This window comes from Sebastes fasciatus, chromosome 13 (assembly GCF_043250625.1).
Source record: "Sebastes fasciatus isolate fSebFas1 chromosome 13, fSebFas1.pri, whole genome shotgun sequence".
Taxonomy (NCBI): domain Eukaryota; kingdom Metazoa; phylum Chordata; class Actinopteri; order Perciformes; family Sebastidae; genus Sebastes; species Sebastes fasciatus.
Window position 1 is genome coordinate 5,596,890 of NC_133807.1, and position 21,527 is coordinate 5,618,416.

Genomic DNA, 21,527 nt, shown 5'->3' on the forward strand with positions numbered 1-21,527 from the left:
AAGTATGATTCTTTTTACTTGCGAGACATTGCCTGATAGGCACAGAGTTGGGGGAAATTGGGATGGAGCAGCTCAGTCTTTGAGATACTTGTTTCAATGCCAATGTTTCCTTTTTCAGTTCAGGTTTTGTTTTCAATTGCAAAAAATTTTTTGATGCCAAAATTTTTTGGCCAATGTTGGGTAAATTATAGAGTAATGATTTGCGGTTATATAAATAAAAATATGACTTGACTTGACTGGCAGATATAGAATGAATGGCAGCACGGCTCAGATCTGGCTGCAGTATGAATGTGTGCCGTATACCTGTACGCGTGGTCCAGGTCCATTCCCAGGCTGTACATGATGTAGGCTACGGCCAGGGCCGGGGAGCGAGAGATTCCTGCTGCACAGTGAACCAACACGGACCCACCGGAGGACATGGCTGCATCTGAGCACACAGCAGAGAGCGACAGTTAGTCAAACAGCACAGTTTAGTTTGGTTAGAAATTTACAGCGTATTGTAGATTTATTGTCTCTAGAAACACTTTATAAACCCATACGGCTGCAGTGCAGCGCCATAGTATGTTTGAATAACTTCATCTCAAGTCCCGTAGCGCCCCCTTCTGACATTACAGATATCTACAACGTCATTCTGACTAATCAAAATTTAATTTTATATATCTAAAAAGGACAATGTAGATATCTTCAATTGAGGGGAATTAAAGATATCTTGAACTGGAATTATGACTAGTCAGAATTCAAATTGCGGATATCCGCAACTGAATTGTGGATATCCGTAATGTGAATCTCCATACACATGAACGGCAAAAGTAGTTTGAATCGTACAAGTCAAAATGTAATTAAGGATATCTTGAATTAGAGTTTTGACTAGTCAAATTGATGTTGCAGATAAGTTCTGTGTGGAAACTGGACTGTTTATTTTTATTGGAAATATCTGTATTAGAATTTGGAGGTATAATGAGATGGTAAAATGGTTGTTAAGATGGTGATTACTGTGATACTGTGGGATGGTGAGTGACAGTACTGACCGATGAAGTGCAGAGCCTGTGGGATCCAGGGCAGCAGGTTGTCCCGCAGCGAGTCGTCAATGGGGATACGAAGATATCTGGAGCGAGGCAGAAAGGAGGGCTGGGGGCTGCAGCGGCTCACACTCAGCACATAGGAGATACCCAGAGAGGCCAGCCGGTCCTACACACACACACACACACACACACACACACACACGAATGTCAATAGAGTGAAATAGATGCTTTTCCATGAAAAGGAAACTAGCCTATATTTTCTTTCCATGATTTTCACTGTTGATTGTGGAGCCTTATTTAGGATCTTTTGTCTCTTATTCTTTGTATTTCTACCCACTGCAGCTTTAACTTCCCAATTGTATATTAAGAAGTTAAAATTAGCTCCATCTCGACCAAATACAACAGTGAAATACTGCTTAAAGGTCCCATATCATGCTCATTTTCAGGTTCATACTTGTATTTTGGGTTTCTACTAGAACATGTTTACATACTTTAATGTTCAAAAAACATATTATTTTCCTCATACTGTCTGTCTGAATATACCCGTATTCACCCTCTGTCTGAAATGCTCCGTTTTAGCGCATTTCAATGGAATGGCAATGGAATTGCGTTGCAAGGAAACAGCTTGGGGTCCATGTTTACTTCCTGTCAGCTGATGTCATTCACATCCACTGCAACAGGAAATAAACTGGGACACATTTAGTATGTTTACGTTTAAATCTGTGAAATAGTCTAAATATTGTAGAAATGTGACATCACAAATGTACAGAACGGCTTGTTTCAAACGCACAGTTTCTGAATACGCGCTGTGTGCATTTATCTTTGGATTGAGTGCTTTGATACTTTCACAGTATTTATATATCACTTAAAGGGCCCATATTGTAAAACGTTTTTTTTTATATTATAAAGCAGGTTTAAGTGCTATATAAATACTGTGAAAGTATCGAAGCGCTCAATATACAGATAAATACACACAGCCCGTATTCAGAAATTGTGCGTTTGAAACAAACAGTTAGGGTTTCTGTCCATTTGTGATGTCACAAATATACAATATTTAGACCATTTCACAGATTTAAACGTAAACATACTAAATGTGTCCCAGTTTATTTCCTGTTGCAGTGTATGTTAATGACATCAGCTGACAGGAAGGAAACATGGACCCAAACTATTGCTTAGCAACGCAATTCCGTTGCAATTCCATTGAAATGCACTAAAACGGAGCATTTCAGGCAGAGGGTGAATACAGGTACATTCAGACAGACAGAATGAGGAAAATAAAGTTTTTATTTTAACATCACATCATGTAAACATGTTCTTGTAGAAACACAAAATACAATTATGAATCTGACAATTAGCATAATATGGGACATTTAATCCTACTTTATAATATATATTTTTTATTTTATTCCCAGTTGATCTGAATAGACTTTGACTCTGGTCGGTGTTACCTGCGTCACGTCGCTCTCTGCTCCGAGGTAGAGCTGCGGGAGGATGACGGAGAGTCCAGGCCGTTCCGCATCGCTCTGTTGGGACCACACCATCTCTGCAGCACAACAACACCCCCCACATGGATCAGCTTTATTTCATCAACTCTGATGCAATAACACTAGGTTTTCTCCACAATGCCATAATAACATTAGGAGCTACTCCCCTGCAACTTTTTCCTGAAATTTGCACATTGATACCAGCTGAAAACAAATTGCAAAAATATGCTGTTTTCCTATTTATTTATTTTTCTCATGCAAAATGGTGCAACTCATTTATTACTCACTGTTAAGTGTCCCTGTTACTGGCCACGTCCTCTTAGTATAGCAGAACCCAGATCAGGTCTCAGTCAAAGGTCTGCAGACTCTCTTCTGTCCACTGCTGCTGCTGCTGCTGCTGCCTCCTCTGTCCTCACTCTGCGCTCACAAACTGACTTCTAAACGATGAGCTCATCCTCTTTCCAACAATAGATCTCGACTGGATGATGTCATTTTTAGCCAATCAGCGCCGTGCCAGGCTTTCCACACGCGCAGACGCATCTCCGCATGTGTGTGTGAGCGCGCCCCCCCTCTCAGCAGCAGCAGAGATGGAGGAGGAGAGAGAGAGAGGCAGCCTGTCAGCCTCCAGCAGCAGGATGGATGGAGTTCACCGACCAGCTACCTCATCAACAACACCACCACCGAGCACCATATCATTCACGCGCACATCTCTGATGAAATGATTCAATAAAGGCATTTCTTGACTGCTTTGCTGCAGTCACATTGTGGCACCAGCAGTTATACACCAGAATTAGGTTAAATGTTGCAATGATCCTACACTACAATCTGGACATAAGAGGCTAAAATGGTCAAAAAACATCTGAACATGTTGACAATGTTTAATTAAAGCGGCAGTAGGCAGAATATTTTTAGCATCACTGGGCAAAAAATCCATAAAAACCTTTCAGGATCTTGTAATTCAGACTTCTGCACCTCCTCATGGCTGTTTTCAGGCTTTAAAACACCAATCACAGGTCATTTCAGAGAGAGAGAGCGTTCCTATTGGCTGTGCTCCGGCTGGTGGGCGGTACTTACTTGATCTCGACATGGCTGCCGGGTCAGAAACTTTCTCATTTTACAGCTAAACCGTGCACTACTGGGATGTTTCTGAAAACATCTGAGGAGAGAAATAGGCATTACAGTAACAGGATATTGATTCATATTTGATCAGCGCTGCCTAGTTTGACCATTTGATCGGAGTTTGCGAATGATTGACAGCTGCTCAGAGACAGCAGCTGGACGGCAGACTCCAGATCAGCTCTGATTGGTTGTTTTCCTCCGGTCTGTGAAATCTTGCAGATGCCATTAGGAGCATCGGAGGACACCAGAAGACACAGAGGAACATGATTTTTTTCAGCTTACCTGTCTCATGCACTACTGTCAGTGACCTTTTTATAAAAATAACTTTTTTTTAATCATATTTGCTCCGTTTCTACCCACTGCAGCTTTAACTTTAGTAATGGGTTAATTCACACAGACACCACTGAAATCTAATCATGACCAAATATGTGAGTAATGGTAGCCAAAGTGTAGCCTATTAAAATTGTTTTGATAAATTACATACTCTTTATTTCATCTTTGTGTTTGACTTTGCACCATTTTGGATTGGAAACAGAACATAAACAGAACATAAATGTGTTATATAATACTATATAATAATCCTATTATTATTAATCCTATAATTCCTATTATATTATCCTATTACAATGACACTGTTTTAATGGGATCAGGTGAGTTTGTGTTTGTGTTGGACAGCACGGGGACATCATGCTGATCCTCTCCTCCTCCGCTCTCCTCTCTCTTTCTCTCAGTCTTCTCATCTTGTCCCGTATCTCTTCCCTTCTCGAAGCTTTGATTGACGGAGTCTGTTCATCAGGGATGAGCGGATCGATATTGGTATTAATACTTCAATACTCCCAAGCTACTCATTTGGTATTGATTCCTTTTAAAAAAACAAAAACATTGATAATAAAATTATATAAATTGTCTGCATCACCAAACGTTTGCAATATGTTAGCCTAATGTTTGTGCCAAAACATCCCTGAGCTGGCCCGTGTCACATGACTGTGGAAACAGTGTGCACTTCTGCATCAGACATGTGATGAGTCTCCTGTAGGGGGTCCATGAGAGCGAGCAGAGTGTTGAAAAATGTCAGAAAGCAAATGTTGCTACTTTCCCCTGTAGATTAAATAACGGTTAGATGCAGTATTTGTGACAAAGTGTCACACAGCAGTAACACGAGGAACCTCTTTAAACATTCAAAAACACCCTGAAAGGTAAAAGGAGACAGAACAAAAACAAGAAGATGGACATACATCCAGTGTCCTGTCTCAACGGCCACTCACGGACTCAGACTTTGAGGTGTGTTCCTGCAAAGTCCGTGAGGGTTTAAGGGCTGTCCCTCTGTCAAATCATCAAGTCCTTCAGGACGCTCTTGCAGACATTTTGAACACTTAATGAACACTTTCTAGAAGTCCACATTTCTGCAGACTTTGCCTGAGGGATTTACCCACAATTCATAGCGTTTCGATGTTATGGTGCCTTCAAATGTGGTGGTGGTGGTTACCGTGTTTACTAAAGCTCTGAGTTCACGAGTTGTGACATGTTTGTTGACGTTGTCAGAAATGGCGGAGGCCATGGAAGTTCATTTTTGGGTGCATAATAAATTAATATATTGTAATTTCAGTCCTATATTGTTATATGGTGCCTTCAAATGAAACTCGTGTGCTCGTGTTTACGACATGGGAAGTCGTGTACATGATGGGCTTGGCGTTCAAGACGTTAAGTCGTGAGGACGCCGCTGCTAAGCAACGGCAATATTAACGTTACCGTCGGCGTCTAGAAGCCACAGAGGCTAACGATTTAGCTAGCTAGCAAGCGGGTAACATAATGCAGGAAATTCAAAGACATAATGACAGAGGAGAAAGATGAGGCCGTTGGGAATATCAACATTTTCCTCTGACCTATTATGAAATTACCAAGAAAAACAATATACGACCAAAATTACAATATATTCACTTATTATGCACCGAAAAATTTACTTCCATAACTTCCGCCATTTCTGTCAACATGAAAAAACACGTCACAAGTCGTGAACTCGGAAATTTCAGAAACTTTCCACTTCCGATATCGTGAATACGACATGAGGGGGGCGTTCATATGGGCCCAACTCGTGAACACGACCCCATTTGAAGGCACCATTTCTTCATAATTTTATAATACAGTACGTCTGAGGAAAATGTTGATATTCTCAACGGCCTCATCTTTCTCCTCCGTCATTATGCCTTTGCATTTATTACATTCTGTTAACTGTTTAGCTAGCTTGCTAAATTGTTAGCCTCTGTGGCTTCTAGACACCGACGGTAACGTTAATATTACCGTTGCTTAGCAGCCGTGTTCTCACAACTTAACCACTGTTGCAAACACCAAAGGTGTTCAGGTCCCGACAAAGATATGAGAATATTATAGTAATATTACACAGGGATTAAAATGCTTAACTGTGAACTAAAAGGCATACTTTTAGCATTGTCCATTACTATGTTTTTTTTTATATTATTCAGTGAGTGGGGAGATCACCCGCCAACAGACACCTTTAATTACCTCAGTGGAAGTTTGACTTTTCATTACTTTTTCTGACAAATTCTGAGAATCTCAGAAGTTTAAAAATGTCTTCATGTTTCATTTAATCTGGTTTAATCCCGTTGACCACCATACTGTGTATATACTGGAAGGAAGACGTTGCTATCGTCCGCGTATACAGAAACACACTGCAAGACAGGAGGCGTCGTATCAGATATATGGCATAGTTTTACTTTCACATTTTTTCATTACAGAGTAAATCTTAATTTCTAACACAGGTATTGGACAGGTTCTTAACACCGATACATGAGGCTGCATTAGCTAGTGGATACTGCATACACACACACACGCACACACACACACACACACACACACACACTCACAGAATGACAGAATGACTACATTTTTCCACTACAAAGTTCAATGTCCTGTGATTGCCGTGCAGCCACAGAATGTAATGTGACCATGTATTAGAAATGTCTTTAGGGCTTTTTTTTGTTTTTGTTTTTTTTGTTCTTACCTGCTTACAGCCACATTCACTCACACCCACCTACCCACCCATACACACACACACACACACACACACACTGAGTCCCCTGTAGTTGTAATGGACATCTGGGTGTCTTACATCCTGTCCTCTCCCACAACATCAGTGCTTGTGCGTGAGGAAGCCCGGGAAGAGTTACTGAACAGAACTGTGTTTCTCTATAAACAATTACTGTAGTGGTTGTGTACACAACACAGATTTGTTGGCATTGATTACTCTTGTATAAATGGTTGGCTGGAGAAGCAAGAATATGAATGTGTAGATATTGTATGTGTATATCAGACTGATGTCTCTGTCCAGCCTCATATATATATATATATATGTTGGTTCTGGATTTAGCTGCAGCATCATCTGCTCAGAGCTCTATCTATATAGTTCTATGTGATTACGGTGCATCTATTTGTGCCCTATTCTGGTCCTAGATAAGGCTGCGCACTTCTACTTCTTCAGAAAGAAAATCAATTGGACTCCGTATAGACGGTGGTGCAGCAACCCAAGCCAGTAACCAGGGTCCTCTGGAACTATGACGGCTCTAAGATGCAGTACATCCCCACTTAGGTCTGTCTCATCCAGTCCCAGCAGCTGTTGCACTGCTCTGTATCAGAGGTGGGGAACTTAAACCACACACATTCGCCAAATAATCAGTCTTGTAAAACTAAAAGCATGCCGCTCGAACATGCTTATAATAAAGTAGAAATCTCCCGTTTTTGCGCGGCTTGTTCCAAGAGAACGAGATAAACGTACTCGGACGAGCTGCGCAAAAAGGTGAGATTTAGGTTTTTATCAGAAGTGTTTTAAAAAAGAACGTTCCAGTTTTTACGAGAGAAAAAGACTTCAGCGATGAGATCCGTGTTTGTTGTCTCGCCGAGTGTACCGACTCACAGACGCTGAGGCCGAGTCTAAAAAATGCCTGTTTTAACACTTGCGTGTCTCATCCCTGTGTTATCTACATATAGTGTCCATTCTGTGCCATCCCTTCTACTCGAGTGGCTCGGGGTGTAATCGCAATGATTCTAAACAACAAGCACGATGGGAATGTCTCAGAAAGCAAAATTAAAGTAATACACTGGCACATATTTACATACACACATCAAATTACATAAAACGAGTGCACTAGTTCTTTGAAATGAAAGGCGACTCATTAACGGGGGCTTCCAGGAGAGGAATCAGGTCATTCAGGGGGGGGTAAGGTGACTCACGTTGGGAGGGGGGGGGTCTTAAAGAGGATCCCGACGCCTTCTTAAGTGCATTTTTTTTTCCACTGGGAATGCTTGACGGAAATGAGTGGGCAGAAGCAGCAGAGATCAGAGTTCTGGACCCTCGAGGTCTCATTTTATTAGTGGATCCCACCAGAACCACAAGGAATCATGGGAGGTTTTATACTAGTGTGTGCGCGTATGTGTGTGTGGGTGGGTGTGCACCTGTGTGTGAGGGTATGAGTGCATGTGTGGAATATAAACGGCTTCATCCGTTTGACTTCCAAGGAATGCTCTACAGATTCAAATGAAGTCTCTCTCTCACACACGCACACACACACTGCATCAGTACTACATCAGTCAGGATGGAGCAGAATGGGACCCCAGCACAACCATGGGACACACACACACGCTCTCACACACACACACACACTCGCACTCGCACTCGCACTCGCACTCGCACTCGCACTCGCACTCGCACTCGCACACTCACCTGGCCATGCAGGCACCAGCTACACAGGTAAACACCAACGAAAACAAGAATGTAGCATCATGTTAATAAACAAGTAGAAGATGAACTGGAATCAGAATCTGGGACAAGAATAATGACAAGAATATTGCCGCTGCTGCTAGCAGTGGCTGCTTTTCCCTTATGGAGGTTACACCTTTTTTTTTTTTCTTTTTTACTCAAAGATTCTTTTGTTGGAGGGAGGAGGAGGAGGAAGAGGAGGTGTGGTGGGAGGGCTCCAGGGACAGGTCGCTGGTAGGGGGTGGTGGGTGGTGGGTGTACTGGTTAACGGTAGAGATCTGGACTCTAGAACTGTTCGGCCAGCAGCTCGCAGAGACGCTTGGACACGGAGTCCTTGCTGCAGCGCAGAGTCAGACGGTACATCTAGACACACACAGAGAGAGAGAGAGATAAAGTTAGGAGAGACATTATTCACTCCTGGGGAAAAATGTGAAAAGGGTCTGATTGTGATGAGGCATGCCCACTTTGAAAGCCCACGTGTTGTTTTTCAATATATCAGAGCCCTAAACCTGATAAGACTAACAATAATTTGGAACTGGCTTTAGTCTAGTCCTGGGTCTAGTCTCGGTTTAACAGCCACATTGTTCAGGTTGGTGTAAAGGCACCGAACCTGGTCTACATGTACAACTTGATTTCAGAATTGGAGCATGTATAAAAAAAAAAATAGTACTGATCCAACATATCTAATGAAGTGGTAGAAATAGGATTGTAAAGTTGTCCGCACATTATATAGAATTATATACACCGATCAGCCATAACATTAGGACAGGACAGGCACCCTGACCGGTCTGCGGCTACGCAGCCCCATACGCAACTAAACTGCTCCTCACTGTGTGTTCTGACACCTTTCTATCGGAAACCAGCATTAACTTTTCAGCAGTTTGAGCTCCATTAGCTCTTCTATTGGATCAGACAACACGGGCCAGCCTTCGCTCCCCACGTGCATCAATGAGCCTCGGGTCTGACCCTGTCGCCGGTTCACCGGTTCTCCTTCCTTGGACCACTTTTGGTAGGTCCTGACCACAGCAGACCGGGAACATCCCACAAGAGCTGCAGTTCTGGAGATGCTCTGAGCCAGTCGTCTAGCCAGCACTATTTGGTCCTTGTCAAAGTCGCTCACATCCTCACGTTCGCCCATTTTTTCTGCTTCCAACACAAAGTTCAAAATGTTCACTTGCTGTCTAACATATATCACACGCTGCCAAGTGCCATGGTAACGAGATGATCAATGGTATTCACTTCACCTGTCAGTGGTCTTAATGTTATGGCTGATCGGTGTATATTTCACCTTCTAATCTACATCATCAGATGCACATGATGAACATGGAAAACACATGTTCCTGGTTAGCCGGCGAGTGTTTGATTAAATAGTATATTTATTTTGAAATGTTGAAATCTGGCAAAGAGAAGCTACAGTAGCTGCTGCACACGAGGCTTTGAAATGTATTTATTAGGAGTGTAAGAAAAACATCGATACACATGAGTATCATGATATTTTGGGCCCCGCTATTCGATCTTTCAGAGGTTGCAGCGGACTCAGTTTTAAACCTAAACCTAAAGAATCTATACCAATCAAGGAGGTTAAATAACCTTCCAAACTTACGCTAAATTTTGGAGAGGATAAACTGTCATGGTGATTTTCAAAGGGGTCCCTTGACCTCTGACCTCCAGATATGTGAATGTAAATGGGTTCTATACATACATGCCCACTTTATGATAATCACATGCAGTTTTGGGGCAAAATCCATGCATTTTTTTGCATGCAGTATAAATGTGTTATTTTTGTCTATTCTAAAATGTTCTTTATACTATGACAGTTTTCCTAAAATTAAAAGGCAATTTATTGCCTTGCTGACAGTATCGCAAGATATTGAACTGTTACCCCCCGTATCATGATACGTATCGTATTGCCAGAAGCTTGCCATATCACAGCCCTAGTATTTATCATTCTATTATTTAGGAACCAGTTATACCTGTACCTGTGCCTGAGCGTTTGGCTCAAGTCTCAGCAGACAGCCAACCTGCTGGCCCTTGGTCTGGATCACTCCAGCACACACGTAGTTCTCTGGGTTCGGATCGACGTCGTCCAACAAGGCTGTTCCCAGTCCCAGTAGCTACGCACAAACACGTGTCACAAAGAATGAACGAGACCAGAATAGGATCATAATAATAATAATAATAATAATAATAATAATAGAGGACATTAATGACAAAAAACGGGAGTGTTACGAGAGGCAAAAGTTGTTCGGACTTAAAGGTTATAAATATGGATTTTCGTACACTTTTTCAAAAAAACAATTAAACTAAAGTACCACAACATGAGAGCCCAGAAGCCAGATGTGGTGGACGAGGAGATTAGTGATGATAAAAAGAGTTGCAGAAGAATGAGCTGTTAAAGGTGGACGTACCTTAGCTTTAAGTACTTCAGTGTCCATGCTGTGGTTAGCCTTGAATATCTTTTGTGCTTCTTGTTGTGGCCTGAGGAGAGTTCACACAAGGAGAGTTCAGCTTCAAACCTAAATACACTGACAAAACACAGAAAACTCTCTCACACACACACACACACACACTTACTGGCTGAGCTGTTTCCAGCGCTGGAAGAAGTCGTGTGAGGCCATCTCAGTTGGCTGGAAGAACTTGTTGATGGTGACGGGCAGCTTGAGGGTCAGGTTCTGCAGAGCTCCTCCGTATCTGAACAGAACACCAGGTCACCATTGTAAATAAGAATTTGTTCTTAATTGACTTGCCTGGTTAAATAAAAGGTTAAATAATAATATAATAAATCAAATAAAAGCGCATCCACACTGCAGGTCTACGCATCCCTCTGTGTTTTTGTCTGAAGCTCTATGTGGACAGGATTGATTTATCTCTTTTTCTCCCCATACTCCAGTGATAACCACAGTTCCAATTACATACTGCTTTTTTGCGAGCTTACCTGAACTTGATGTTGAGCAGCGGGGCTTCAGCGAAGTCAGTAATACACTCTATGTTGAGGACCTGTTGGATCTGGGCTCCACCCTCTACCAGTGGTTCCACTGGTTTGGTCTGAACGTTGAGCTGTGGCTGGTTGTCAAGGACCATCAAGACATCACACAGACAGACTTCCAAACACCTCAAACTGTGAACACACTAACCTCGCGGTGTCGGTGCAGCCCTTAGTTTGGTCAGTAAGGCAGCATTATGATGATTAACAGTTAATCTATTAACTGTTAAACAAGGGCAAGTCGCTCAAGTTGAGCTTTCTACATTTTCCATTATGATGATAGAGAGGTGATGATTTTATTTCTTTGAACTATGGCCGGACCGATAGACTTTTTGATATATCGGCCTATATTCATTTTGTTTACACAACCCATAACATAAATAAAACTTTTTGATACGTTTTTAATCACTTTTTTTTAATGAAATTTTACAGTTGAAGAATAAACTTGACACTACTTTCTGGTGACACTGTTTCAAAACATATCTTTGGTGTTTCTGTACTTCAATTTCTTGTCATTTATCAGCTGATTTATACGTCTACCGGCTGATATCGGCTCTACTTTGAACCCAGCGAGAGATTTGTTTTGAAATGGCTGAATGCCGCGCTGTGTTCCAGTTATCCCATCTGAAGCTTTTTGTTGTTTTTTAAACATACTGAAACATCGCTGCACAGAAAGGATATGAGACTGTAGCTCCCCAGGACAGCTGACTGTGGTTGTGAAGCTGGCAAATTGCACTGACGTCTTGTTCCCATAGAATAAGTACATCCTCCCTGAGAGAGAGAGAGACAAGGTCATTCTGTTCATTAACATGGCTTTGGTGGTTTATGGAGTACTCAGTAAATATCAATACGGCAGGCACGGTCAACACATCAGATCACACCCTCTAATGGTTGCACGCAGCTTACTGCTTGTTGTGTAGAGGTGAGGGCGGGGAAATACGGTTAGATAGAGCACAGTAGATATGTTTGAGGCAGCAGGCGTGATGTCGAATCTCAATCAGTTGACAATCAAACAGCAACACATTTCTCAAAGTAACACAAAAAAAGGTCAGACTACGCCCACTTATCAACAAAACCCCGCAAGACCAGCCGACTCAGCAACGTGCCAAACCGCGCCCACGTGTAGATAAAACCCGCCGCCGGGCCACGCCTGCTTTTTCTGCGAAGACGACTCACCCAGATTCTGACGATACTCCGACTTGATGCCGATCTGTAGCAGCTGGTTCTCAAACAGAACCCCGTTGTTCTTGCACACAAACCTGTTGGATGAAGGCAGTTTAAAGGGTCAGTCAACACTGAAATGTTGCTTTGATAATTGTTGTTCCGTCATATCTGGAAAAAAGGAACTAGACAAAACAATAAAACATCATTTGACATCAATAATTTACCAGTACGAGCTAAATAGTGTTTGTTCTTCTTGTCTGAACAGGTCTTTGTTGTCCCCGGTGTGAGTGGCGTCAGATTGTCTGCAAAATCTATTAAGTGACTTGTTGTATTTAGAACTCAGATTTTTTCCAGTGTTGACAATACTTAAGGTAAAGCTGGGCATGCACTGTACCATTTTAGAAATGTTGTTGTGTACTTCCTACTCCTACTGTACGAGTAGATCGTTTGCGATGTGAAGCCAAAGCTCACGATTTATGTGCTCACACTGTACGGTCCGATCGTTGTCAATAAAGATTCGTTTGAAAGCTCTGAGGCAGGTAAAGATTGTTTGCTAGCAGAGGTCTGTACAGGTCACGATGCTTACAAGACTGAAACGTGCTGCTTTGATCATCTGTGCCATTCTGTCTGCTGAAACGTCTATAAAAAAAAAAAAAAGAGGCAGCGGCGTAACGTTATATGGACTCGCAGGTGGCGAGGAAGACGTGGACAGTATGGCTTGTCCATTTAGCAGAGAGAACTGGGGGTAAGCTAGCTAGGTTTTACTAGCTATATCTATTGTACCCTGCGTTGTTATCTTGATAGCTACGCTCTGATTACTGTGAAAAGAGGAGGAAAAAGACAGTGACGTTGGGGAGTCAGCTCGTGGCTCTGCTTCAAGAGCCTGCGGACGGTCGACTAAAATTTATGACATGTCAGAAATTCATCCGACTGTCCCGACGACCCTTCCGTACACTGCACGGCAAGCTGAAAGTCGGTCCGACTCTAAAATGATTTGCGTGGCTCAAAATTCGGGCCAGAAACGGGCTAAAAAATCGTACAGTGTATGCCCAGCTTAAGTAGCCCCAGCCAAACTAGCCCCTAGCCAAACTGTCACTAGTTACCGTTGAAACTGAAACTTGAAAGAGGAGACAAGTCTAGCTAAAAGTAGGCAACAGTTGTTACTTGTAGCCACTCAACACCGTGGGAAGTTCCAGTTAAACAACCAATGACTTACTGTACATGCTGCTGTCTTCTGTGACCCAGTGATGCCAGTACTATGGATGCTCTGATCAGCTGATCGTAATATTTCATTATTTTAGAGTACAGTACAGAGTCACACTTGGATAACAGCATGGTGGATTTTGCAGAGTCTCTAATGCGAGACTCTTTCTTTAAAAACGGGAACCCATCAGCGATCAGTATTGGATCATCAAACCAAGTTATTACAGCGTTATGTTGGTGAGATGGCTGCACTCCATCAAACCAGTGGATGTTAATGGCTTATCACCAGTTTACTGTAAGTGCTTATTATGTCTGTTACTCTGACAAAAAAACAAACCTTCTTCCTGTAGAGATCATGCAGAGCGGCAGCTATAGAGCAAACACATGACAAAGCTTTCCACACCGGAGAAAGGCCTTACTTGTTAAGAAGGTCGTCCGCCTCGGACAGAGGAGGAGCGGCATCCTCAGAGGGAGGAGCAGAGCTGAGAGACCACAGGACAGCGCATGGATGAAGAGAGACAGCCCACAGGACAGGACAGAGGAGGGGGATGGATAAGGACAAATGGGGGGAATGAATGGATAGAGCAGAAATGAGAGGTGGAAGAAGCCATCCATCCAACCAACCAACGCAGGGTCAGTGTGATACAGAGTGAGAGAGAGAGAGAGAGAGAGAGGAACGTGAGAAGAAGAAGAAGAAAGAAGGATAAAATGCAGAGGTAGTTAGTAAAAGCAGTTTGTCATCATCATTACACAATGAAAGGTATCTGCTGGGTAGTGTGTAACAAATACTCATACAGTGCAGTCCGTATGTATTTGGACAATTTCTGATGTTTTGGTGCTATACTCAAGCAGACAAGCGCACTGAATATGAAATTAAACATTAGCTAGTGAGGGTAGAGTGACGACTTTCAGCTTTGATTTGACAGTGTTTGTATCCAGACTGGGTGAAGACGTCATTCTCCTTCTGCACTGTTCAATGTTAAAGATTTTAAAGACCTTAAAGTCAATGCTTTCACCCCCCGGTCACTGGTTCATATGAAATCTCATGTGCTTGAGTACAGAGTCCAAACAACAGAACATTATTCACTGTCTCTACTCTATTTCAGACACTGCTCACATGTTTAAAACGTAGTCTACACCTAAAGCTTTATGCCATGAACATTGTTGGCGAAAATGATTTTTTTGGTGTGTGTGTGTGTGTGTTTGTGTGTGTACAGCATTTGCCCCACTTTATAACAGCTGCAGTACAACATTGAGCTTTTGTTTTTGGGGTTAGCAGCTTGGTATATTAACATTTGTTGAGCGGTGACAATGTATTTGTGTAGCATGACAGCATGTATAATGTCCTATCGTAAGTATAGTTACTAGTCAGTCACATTTTAAGTGCATTTTCAATTTGTGGATTAACAAAATATACGGAGTAGATAACACCAGAAATATACGCCAAAAAAACAAAATCAGAATGTCGCAAAAAGGTTTTTTAAAAGACGACAGTGAAAACAGACTTAGCAAATAAACGTAGACATACATGAAGCAGGTGACTTTTACACATCCACTGAAGAAGCTTCTGCTCCAATGGAGAGACTAGAAATAGTGGCAGAGCGACTGTAACCTTCCTCAAATCAATATGTGGAACAAAACAGAAATGTCACATTTTCATTGTTCTTCACCGTTACAGGTTTGACTGGCGCTCTTTTAATTGCGTCATCTCACTGCGCCCTCTTCTTCTGTAATGGTTCAATGGTTCAATGAAAACTAGCACCACCAACCGGCTTTTTTATGTTGATGCCCTCAACTCCTAATATTTGCATAACAGAAGCAACAGTAACAGAACTTTTTTTGCCAATTGTTCTGAAAATTCTGTTAAAAGTTGCACTACATTTAGTCCATTTACTAGACTTGACTCGGGACATTATGTTTGCATGGCGGTTTACCTTTTTATAAGATGACTAAGCCCTCTCGTGGCAGCAGAGCCACAGCAACAGCAGTGTGAATTATCCTACTTGTGAAGGTATTCTGATCATTTGGTCATACCTCTGGAGTGCTGTCTGTCTTCATTTTATGCAAATGTGCATTGTTTTAGAGTAAAAAAAAAAAAGAAGAGTGTGTTCACTGGTCAACATGCACTAAGTTGGACCAATACTTAATTCCTTATGTGATTTGACAATTAAAATCTATTCCTCAGAGAAACTGTACAGCTAAATCCATATTGTGGCTCTTACGTGCAGTTTACTCACACCAACATGGTAACATAACTTACATTGTCATTGTTAGTGACTTTCAGCTGCTCAATACAGGAAGCACAAGAATCCTTTAGTAGTAAACTTTAGTAGTTCCGGCTACTTTACAACGTTAGTTTGAAAGAAAGCCAGTCACTGTCGGTCGCAGTCAACTACTGCGGATACGTTGTCAAGCGTTACACTGTGCGTCCAACTCTCCAATTGTTAGCTCCCATTTTCACGTACATTGTGTGTATATGGTATATTTTCTTGCAAGAAATGTCCGGGGGGGCGCCTGGGTTAGCTCAGTTGGTAGAGCGGGCGTCCATGTATCAAGGCTTGGTCCTGACCGCAGCGGCCCGGGTTCGAATCCGGCCTGTGGCCCTTTCCGCATCCACTCTCTCTCTCCTCCCTTTCAAGACTCTATCCACTGTCCTCAATAAAAATGGAAAAATGCCCCCAAAAAAATAACTTTAAAAAAAAAAAAAAAAGAAATGTCCGGGGACCATTTAGACCTATATTTGGGAAAATGCAGTTTTTTTGGGGGGGTGGGGTGGGTTTGCCAAGAATTGTTTCTAATCAAAGCAAATATTTAAATTAAAAAGATTTATATTATTATATTTATTTCCTAATCATTTGAATTGTGGTTTTGTAATAAATAACTGCTATAGATGACAATAACAAAGTATAAGGACAACATTTGGAATTTACACTGACTTGTATCTATTTTTTCCCTGTTAACGCTACACTGTGAACAACAAATCTGTGTTGAAATCGGGCAGAAGGAGAGCTAGTTCAGTGCCGATTTCAACATGGGAGGTGATGCTGATTTACATTATGATGCATTCAGGCTCTAGTCAGTAAAATTGAGTATTGGGCGAAGCTAAATTTTAACGTTATCCTGATATACCCATTGCACTATTGTATACTGTCGAAGAAGCCAAAGATACATTTCCATTGATTCCTATCTATCTATCTATCTATGATGTAGTTTTTGGTGAGAAACTTGTTGTTGAGAGGCATCAACGTATGTAGAGCAAGTCCGGTGCTTTAATGTAAACCTAAATGGCTCATGTGCATCAAGCTACCCATCCAGTGTATTGTGTATATTACCAATGAATTGTTCCAATTTAAAAGATAAAAAAAAAAAAGCCTGTCCTAGAATAAAACAAGGTGCTACATTTCTATTGTTCTCGCTACTTCTGTAGTTTACTACTGGGCCCCTTACTCCGAGTCACCAGAACCCTCCACCAATAGGGAATCAGAGGTCTCGGTGGGCTGTTCCAGATCTCTGTCAATGTCCAATCACGGTAGAGGACAGGAGACAGACACACAGACACACACGCACACACACACACACACACAGAGACACACACACACACACACACACACACAGAGAAAGGGAAATGAAGAGAAGGGAAGGAGAGAAAAATACGAAAAGCCAGTCACATACACAGCAAGATAAAAAAGAACAGACATGTGTAGCAGACCTGCCAACCGTGAAGAAAAGAGTCTACACCACTTCCTGCTTTCATGGTCGCCCTTCAGACTGCTGCGGGACTGAATATAGCCTGTGCCGGGCCAAAACACACACTGCCCAATTGATTTTTTTGTTTTTTCCCCTCCGCTACTATGATTCAGCACACAGCAGCTGAAGCTACTCCAGTGCACACAGATACGTTATCTCCTAGAACTACGCTTACAACACACTCTCTAATGAAATGACTGGGATTCCACAGCTGTGGAATTCAAAGTAAAGGCCAAATGGGAAACAGTATAAGGTAAATCCAAATCTTGCCTTCCTGAAGAGAGAATTTAACGGTGGTCATCTTGATCTAAATTTTTTTTTTTATAAGAAAGCCTGACCACTTCCTCACAGTGGGACAGTTTCACACACACACACACACACGCTCTACCCAATCATAAACAAAACCAGAATGATTCCCTGATGTAACCAAAGGCTAGATAACCAGCTAAGAAGACACAAACATGTAAATAAACCTATTTTGGAGTTATTGAAAGGAAGGAGTATCCCTCCTAACGTTCCCGTACCAGTCTGGTACCAACACAGAAACAACACTGATATTGATCCTACCATCCAGACAGTAAATAAAGCCGATGTTGGAGTAAGAGACTTGACTGGAATTAGTAACTATAGTAACTATAGTACCAACTGGTTGGCGCAATTGTAAAAAAAAAGAAGCCTTGCTATAGCATTACCTACTGAGGGACTTATTGACAGCACTCTCATGCACAGCATTGTTCATCTAACAGGCTGTCTGGATGTTACCTTAAACACGTTATGACTATTACAACAAACCTTTGGCCCTGTTCAGACCTGGTATTAACATGCGTCCTCAGTGATCCCAACACAAGTGGACAGCTTAAAGTACGTCTGTTCACACCTGGTACTAGAATGTGGAGAGTAATGCAAAATGAAATGACGTGAGTGGTTTTTGGCTGGTTGAAGGCCAGGCGTACTGCTGCATTTCAGAACCTTTGAGGAGGTGTTGCTGCGCATGATGGCAGTCCTGCTAGAAGGGCGATGCATAGTGCCTGTACAAGGAGTTGAGCATAATCAGCCAGATAGGACCTGATCTTTCTGATGCTATTTAGTGCTAAACTACATGACTGAGTGACAGATACAACATGCTCAGTGAAACATAGGCCCTGTTCAGACCTGGGTGATCCGAACACAAGTGGACAGCTTTAAGTACGTCTGTTCACACCTGGCATTAGAATGTGTCTCCACATGCGTCTCCAGTGGCCACTTGTGATCTGATCTCACTTCCTTGCTCTATATGCAAATAAACACGTAGTAAACACACGGCTGATACAGCAGACGTTGTGACGTAATATCACATAAATGTCTGTAGTAATATCCTACATATTCCTGGATTTTGGTACATTTTATTAACATCATAATATGCGAGGCAGACGAGCACTCGCCTGTCTATTCACATGAGGAGCGCAGTGAGACCCCGCGGATCCCAGCGGGACATCAGATGAGTAGGCGGTCCTTAATGGTGTCCAGGACACATTTGTGTACACACTGCTAAAAGAATGTGATCCCAGACCACCTCTGAATGTGGTTTGAAAGATCCGATCTCAATGCGTCTTGAGTGCGTTCACAACTGTACTGAGAGCTGTCCACTAGTGATCGGATCACTGAGGACGCACGTTAACACCAGGTCTGAACAGGGCCTCTGATATCAACTTGACCTATCAAACCCCTAACCTAAATACTGACCTAAACAATGAGTTTAAAACTAGTTTGCGTCTGGACAGCAGTGTCTACTAAAGAAAAAACTGCAAAGAGAGGAGGGAGGGCAAGGGACAGATTCTAGTAGGAGCCCTAATTGAAGTTTTCATCATATTTTTAGTAACATCAGCATACAGTATCTGACTAGGAATGTCTTCAGGTTGACAGGTCCATATTAGACAAAGATAGAGCAAAGAAAGAGCCAACAGAGCAACGATCAACACAGACACTTTACGACTAGTCGCATAGTAGTCTAAACGGTGCAAACACAGCACAGACATCACAGACATCACAACTACAGTACTTACATTAACAGATTAAGACACTAAACACCAGTATATGACAAATCCATTCATTCATCCCCATTAGTAGGGTTCACCAGAGGCCCCACGGCACTATAGCATTACCATACTGAAGTCACGATACGATCTTATTGTGATTTTAAGAGTATTGCGATAAGATATATTGCACATTATGCAGATTGTCAACATCTGTTTAATAACATACAGTTTCCACTCTGTTCATCTCAGAGTTTTCATTCACATATCTGGAGGTCAGAGGTCAAGGGACCCCCTTTGAAATTGGCTATGACAGTTTTTTCCTCGCCAAAATTTAGCGCAACTTTAGAGCGTTATTTAGCGTTCTTCCCAACAAGCGAACATGACATGGTTGGTACCGACGCGTTCCTTAGGTTTTTTCTAGTTTCATATGATACCAGTATCTTCACTGTAAGCTTTCTAGCCCGCTACAACCTCTGAAAGACAGAGTAGCGTTGGATTGTTAAGAGTTTCATAGTTTATATAGTAAAAGATCCGATACATGACGTCCGTGTGTCGATACAATACCGACGTTCAAAATATCGCGATACTATGCTATATCGATCTTTTCCCTCCACCCGTACCCGTTGTGTTAAAAGACTCGGATCAGGATCATTTCTATGGTACTGCTGTCTCGAGCAGACACAGTTTCTTTCCTTTGACAGCAAGACAGAAGTATCAGCGAGCTTTGCTGTAGCACGTCATACTGGACTTTGGCTTACGGTGGATTTTCTACATTTGCATATCAAGAGATGACCTTTCACCTTAGGAAGCCGTCGTCGTTCACAGCAGCAGAAGGTGCGGCAGGCCCCACCTCGGAGAACACATCCACCAATAGGCTGCCAGCGCCGGTTGGAGCAGCACCAAGGGGAGCAGCCGAACGAATCCCAAGGAGGTCTGCTGATGGTGACGGGGTAGACTGCAAAAAAACAAAGGAAAACTTGCAGTACAGGCCATGAAAATGTTGTATTTTTTGTTACAGCTGCTGGTAAACATAAAGGAAGCTGAAAGAAACCAAGAAATTCAGAGATGCACCGATTGCAATTTGTCTTCGCCGATTCCGATTTCAGTAGTTTTAATTATATATTAGAAGCTGCTTAGAGCTAGTGTCAGGAAGTTAAACAGGTCATTATTCCCTGTCTAATATCTATTTTATATTGCAGTGAAAACATCTCCATCAAACAACTGGATTTATTAAAGTTTTTCGCAAAAATGACATTTTACAACATTACATTTGAACGCATCGTGATAGTGTTAGAATTTACCTTCGCCCCAATACTCGTACGGAATTGAGCTTTAACGATGCATCGCGATGCAAGTCAATCCGACCTCTGTTAACGTTGTGCGTGAGAATGAATTACGATATAAGAAGTGTCTGATTCAGTTAGTTGTTCCAAATGTTTTAAGGTTGTTTCTCCGCGGCTTATTTCATAGCTTTATGTCTTCTTCATGCGCGCTGAAGAACTTCCACTCCGACAACATGTGTGTGCATGCGAGCGTGCGAGCGTGTGTGTGTGAGAGAGACTGTGACGTTAGCGTCTGCGATGCTGTGTTTGACATAAAACTATCGTGTAGCACGTGTGTAAATGTGAGCAGCAAAAAATGGGAAATATGAGACCGATCGGCTGAAAAGTGTCCGGTTTTGATTGTCGACCGTTCGATCGGTGCATCTCTAAAAGAAATTCTGTCTATATGGGAATAAGCCCCTTTCAGAGAGTCTGCTTACAGCGTTGGAGGCACTCATGACTGAGGCGTCTGGCCCCCGGTCACCCCCTCCATTCAACTCTCCGCCCGCACTTTTGCTGTCATCCAGCTCTGTCACGGACACGGCACCCGGACCCTTCTTCTTCTTCAACTTAGCCAGGATTGACGACTCCCTCTCTGGGAAGGGAGGCATCTCCTCCAGGACAGTGGCCTGAGGGGAACAGAGAGGACAATCATGCTGTAAACATCACAGTAGATGGAGACAACACGTTCAGCTAG

The 21,527-nt window shown here is 42.3% G+C and overlaps 2 protein-coding genes across 9 annotated transcripts in view; both read right to left on the reverse strand.

Annotated features, from left to right (window-relative positions):
• The window catches only part of LOC141780036 (uncharacterized), a 69,421-nt gene that overhangs the window by 1,739 nt on the left and 46,155 nt on the right, over nt 1–21,527 (reverse strand). Inside the window, exons 2-5 of one of the 2 annotated variants that reach the window (XM_074655093.1) lie at nt 2,794–2,903; nt 2,471–2,565; nt 1,029–1,188; nt 304–427 (exon numbers count right to left, since the gene is read on the reverse strand). In XM_074655093.1, the coding sequence (XP_074511194.1) occupies nt 304–427; nt 1,029–1,188; nt 2,471–2,563 (377 nt within the window). In that variant the 5' untranslated portion in view covers nt 2,564–2,565; nt 2,794–2,903. Of the gene's footprint in view, nt 1–303; nt 428–1,028; nt 1,189–2,470; nt 2,566–2,793; nt 2,938–21,527 lie in introns of those variants that run through there. The other variant, XM_074655092.1, reaches the window with a different exon arrangement.
• The window catches only part of ap2a1 (adaptor related protein complex 2 subunit alpha 1), a 30,061-nt gene continuing 17,058 nt past the window's right edge, over nt 8,525–21,527 (reverse strand). Inside the window, exons 12-22 of one of the 7 annotated variants that reach the window (XM_074655089.1) lie at nt 21,271–21,459; nt 20,309–20,463; nt 17,194–17,256; nt 14,166–14,228; nt 12,556–12,638; nt 12,061–12,150; nt 11,332–11,455; nt 10,971–11,087; nt 10,805–10,874; nt 10,376–10,510; nt 8,594–8,759 (exon numbers count right to left, since the gene is read on the reverse strand). In XM_074655089.1, coding sequence (XP_074511190.1) covers nt 8,682–8,759; nt 10,376–10,510; nt 10,805–10,874; nt 10,971–11,087; nt 11,332–11,455; nt 12,061–12,150; nt 12,556–12,638; nt 14,166–14,228; nt 17,194–17,256; nt 20,309–20,463; nt 21,271–21,459 — 1,167 coding nt within the window. In that variant the 3' untranslated portion in view covers nt 8,594–8,681. Of the gene's footprint in view, nt 8,760–10,369; nt 10,511–10,804; nt 10,875–10,970; nt 11,088–11,331; nt 11,460–11,776; nt 12,151–12,555; nt 12,639–14,165; nt 14,229–17,193; nt 17,257–20,308; nt 20,464–21,270; nt 21,460–21,527 lie in introns of those variants that run through there. The other 6 variants (XR_012596520.1, XR_012596521.1, XM_074655090.1 and 3 more) reach the window with 6 other exon arrangements.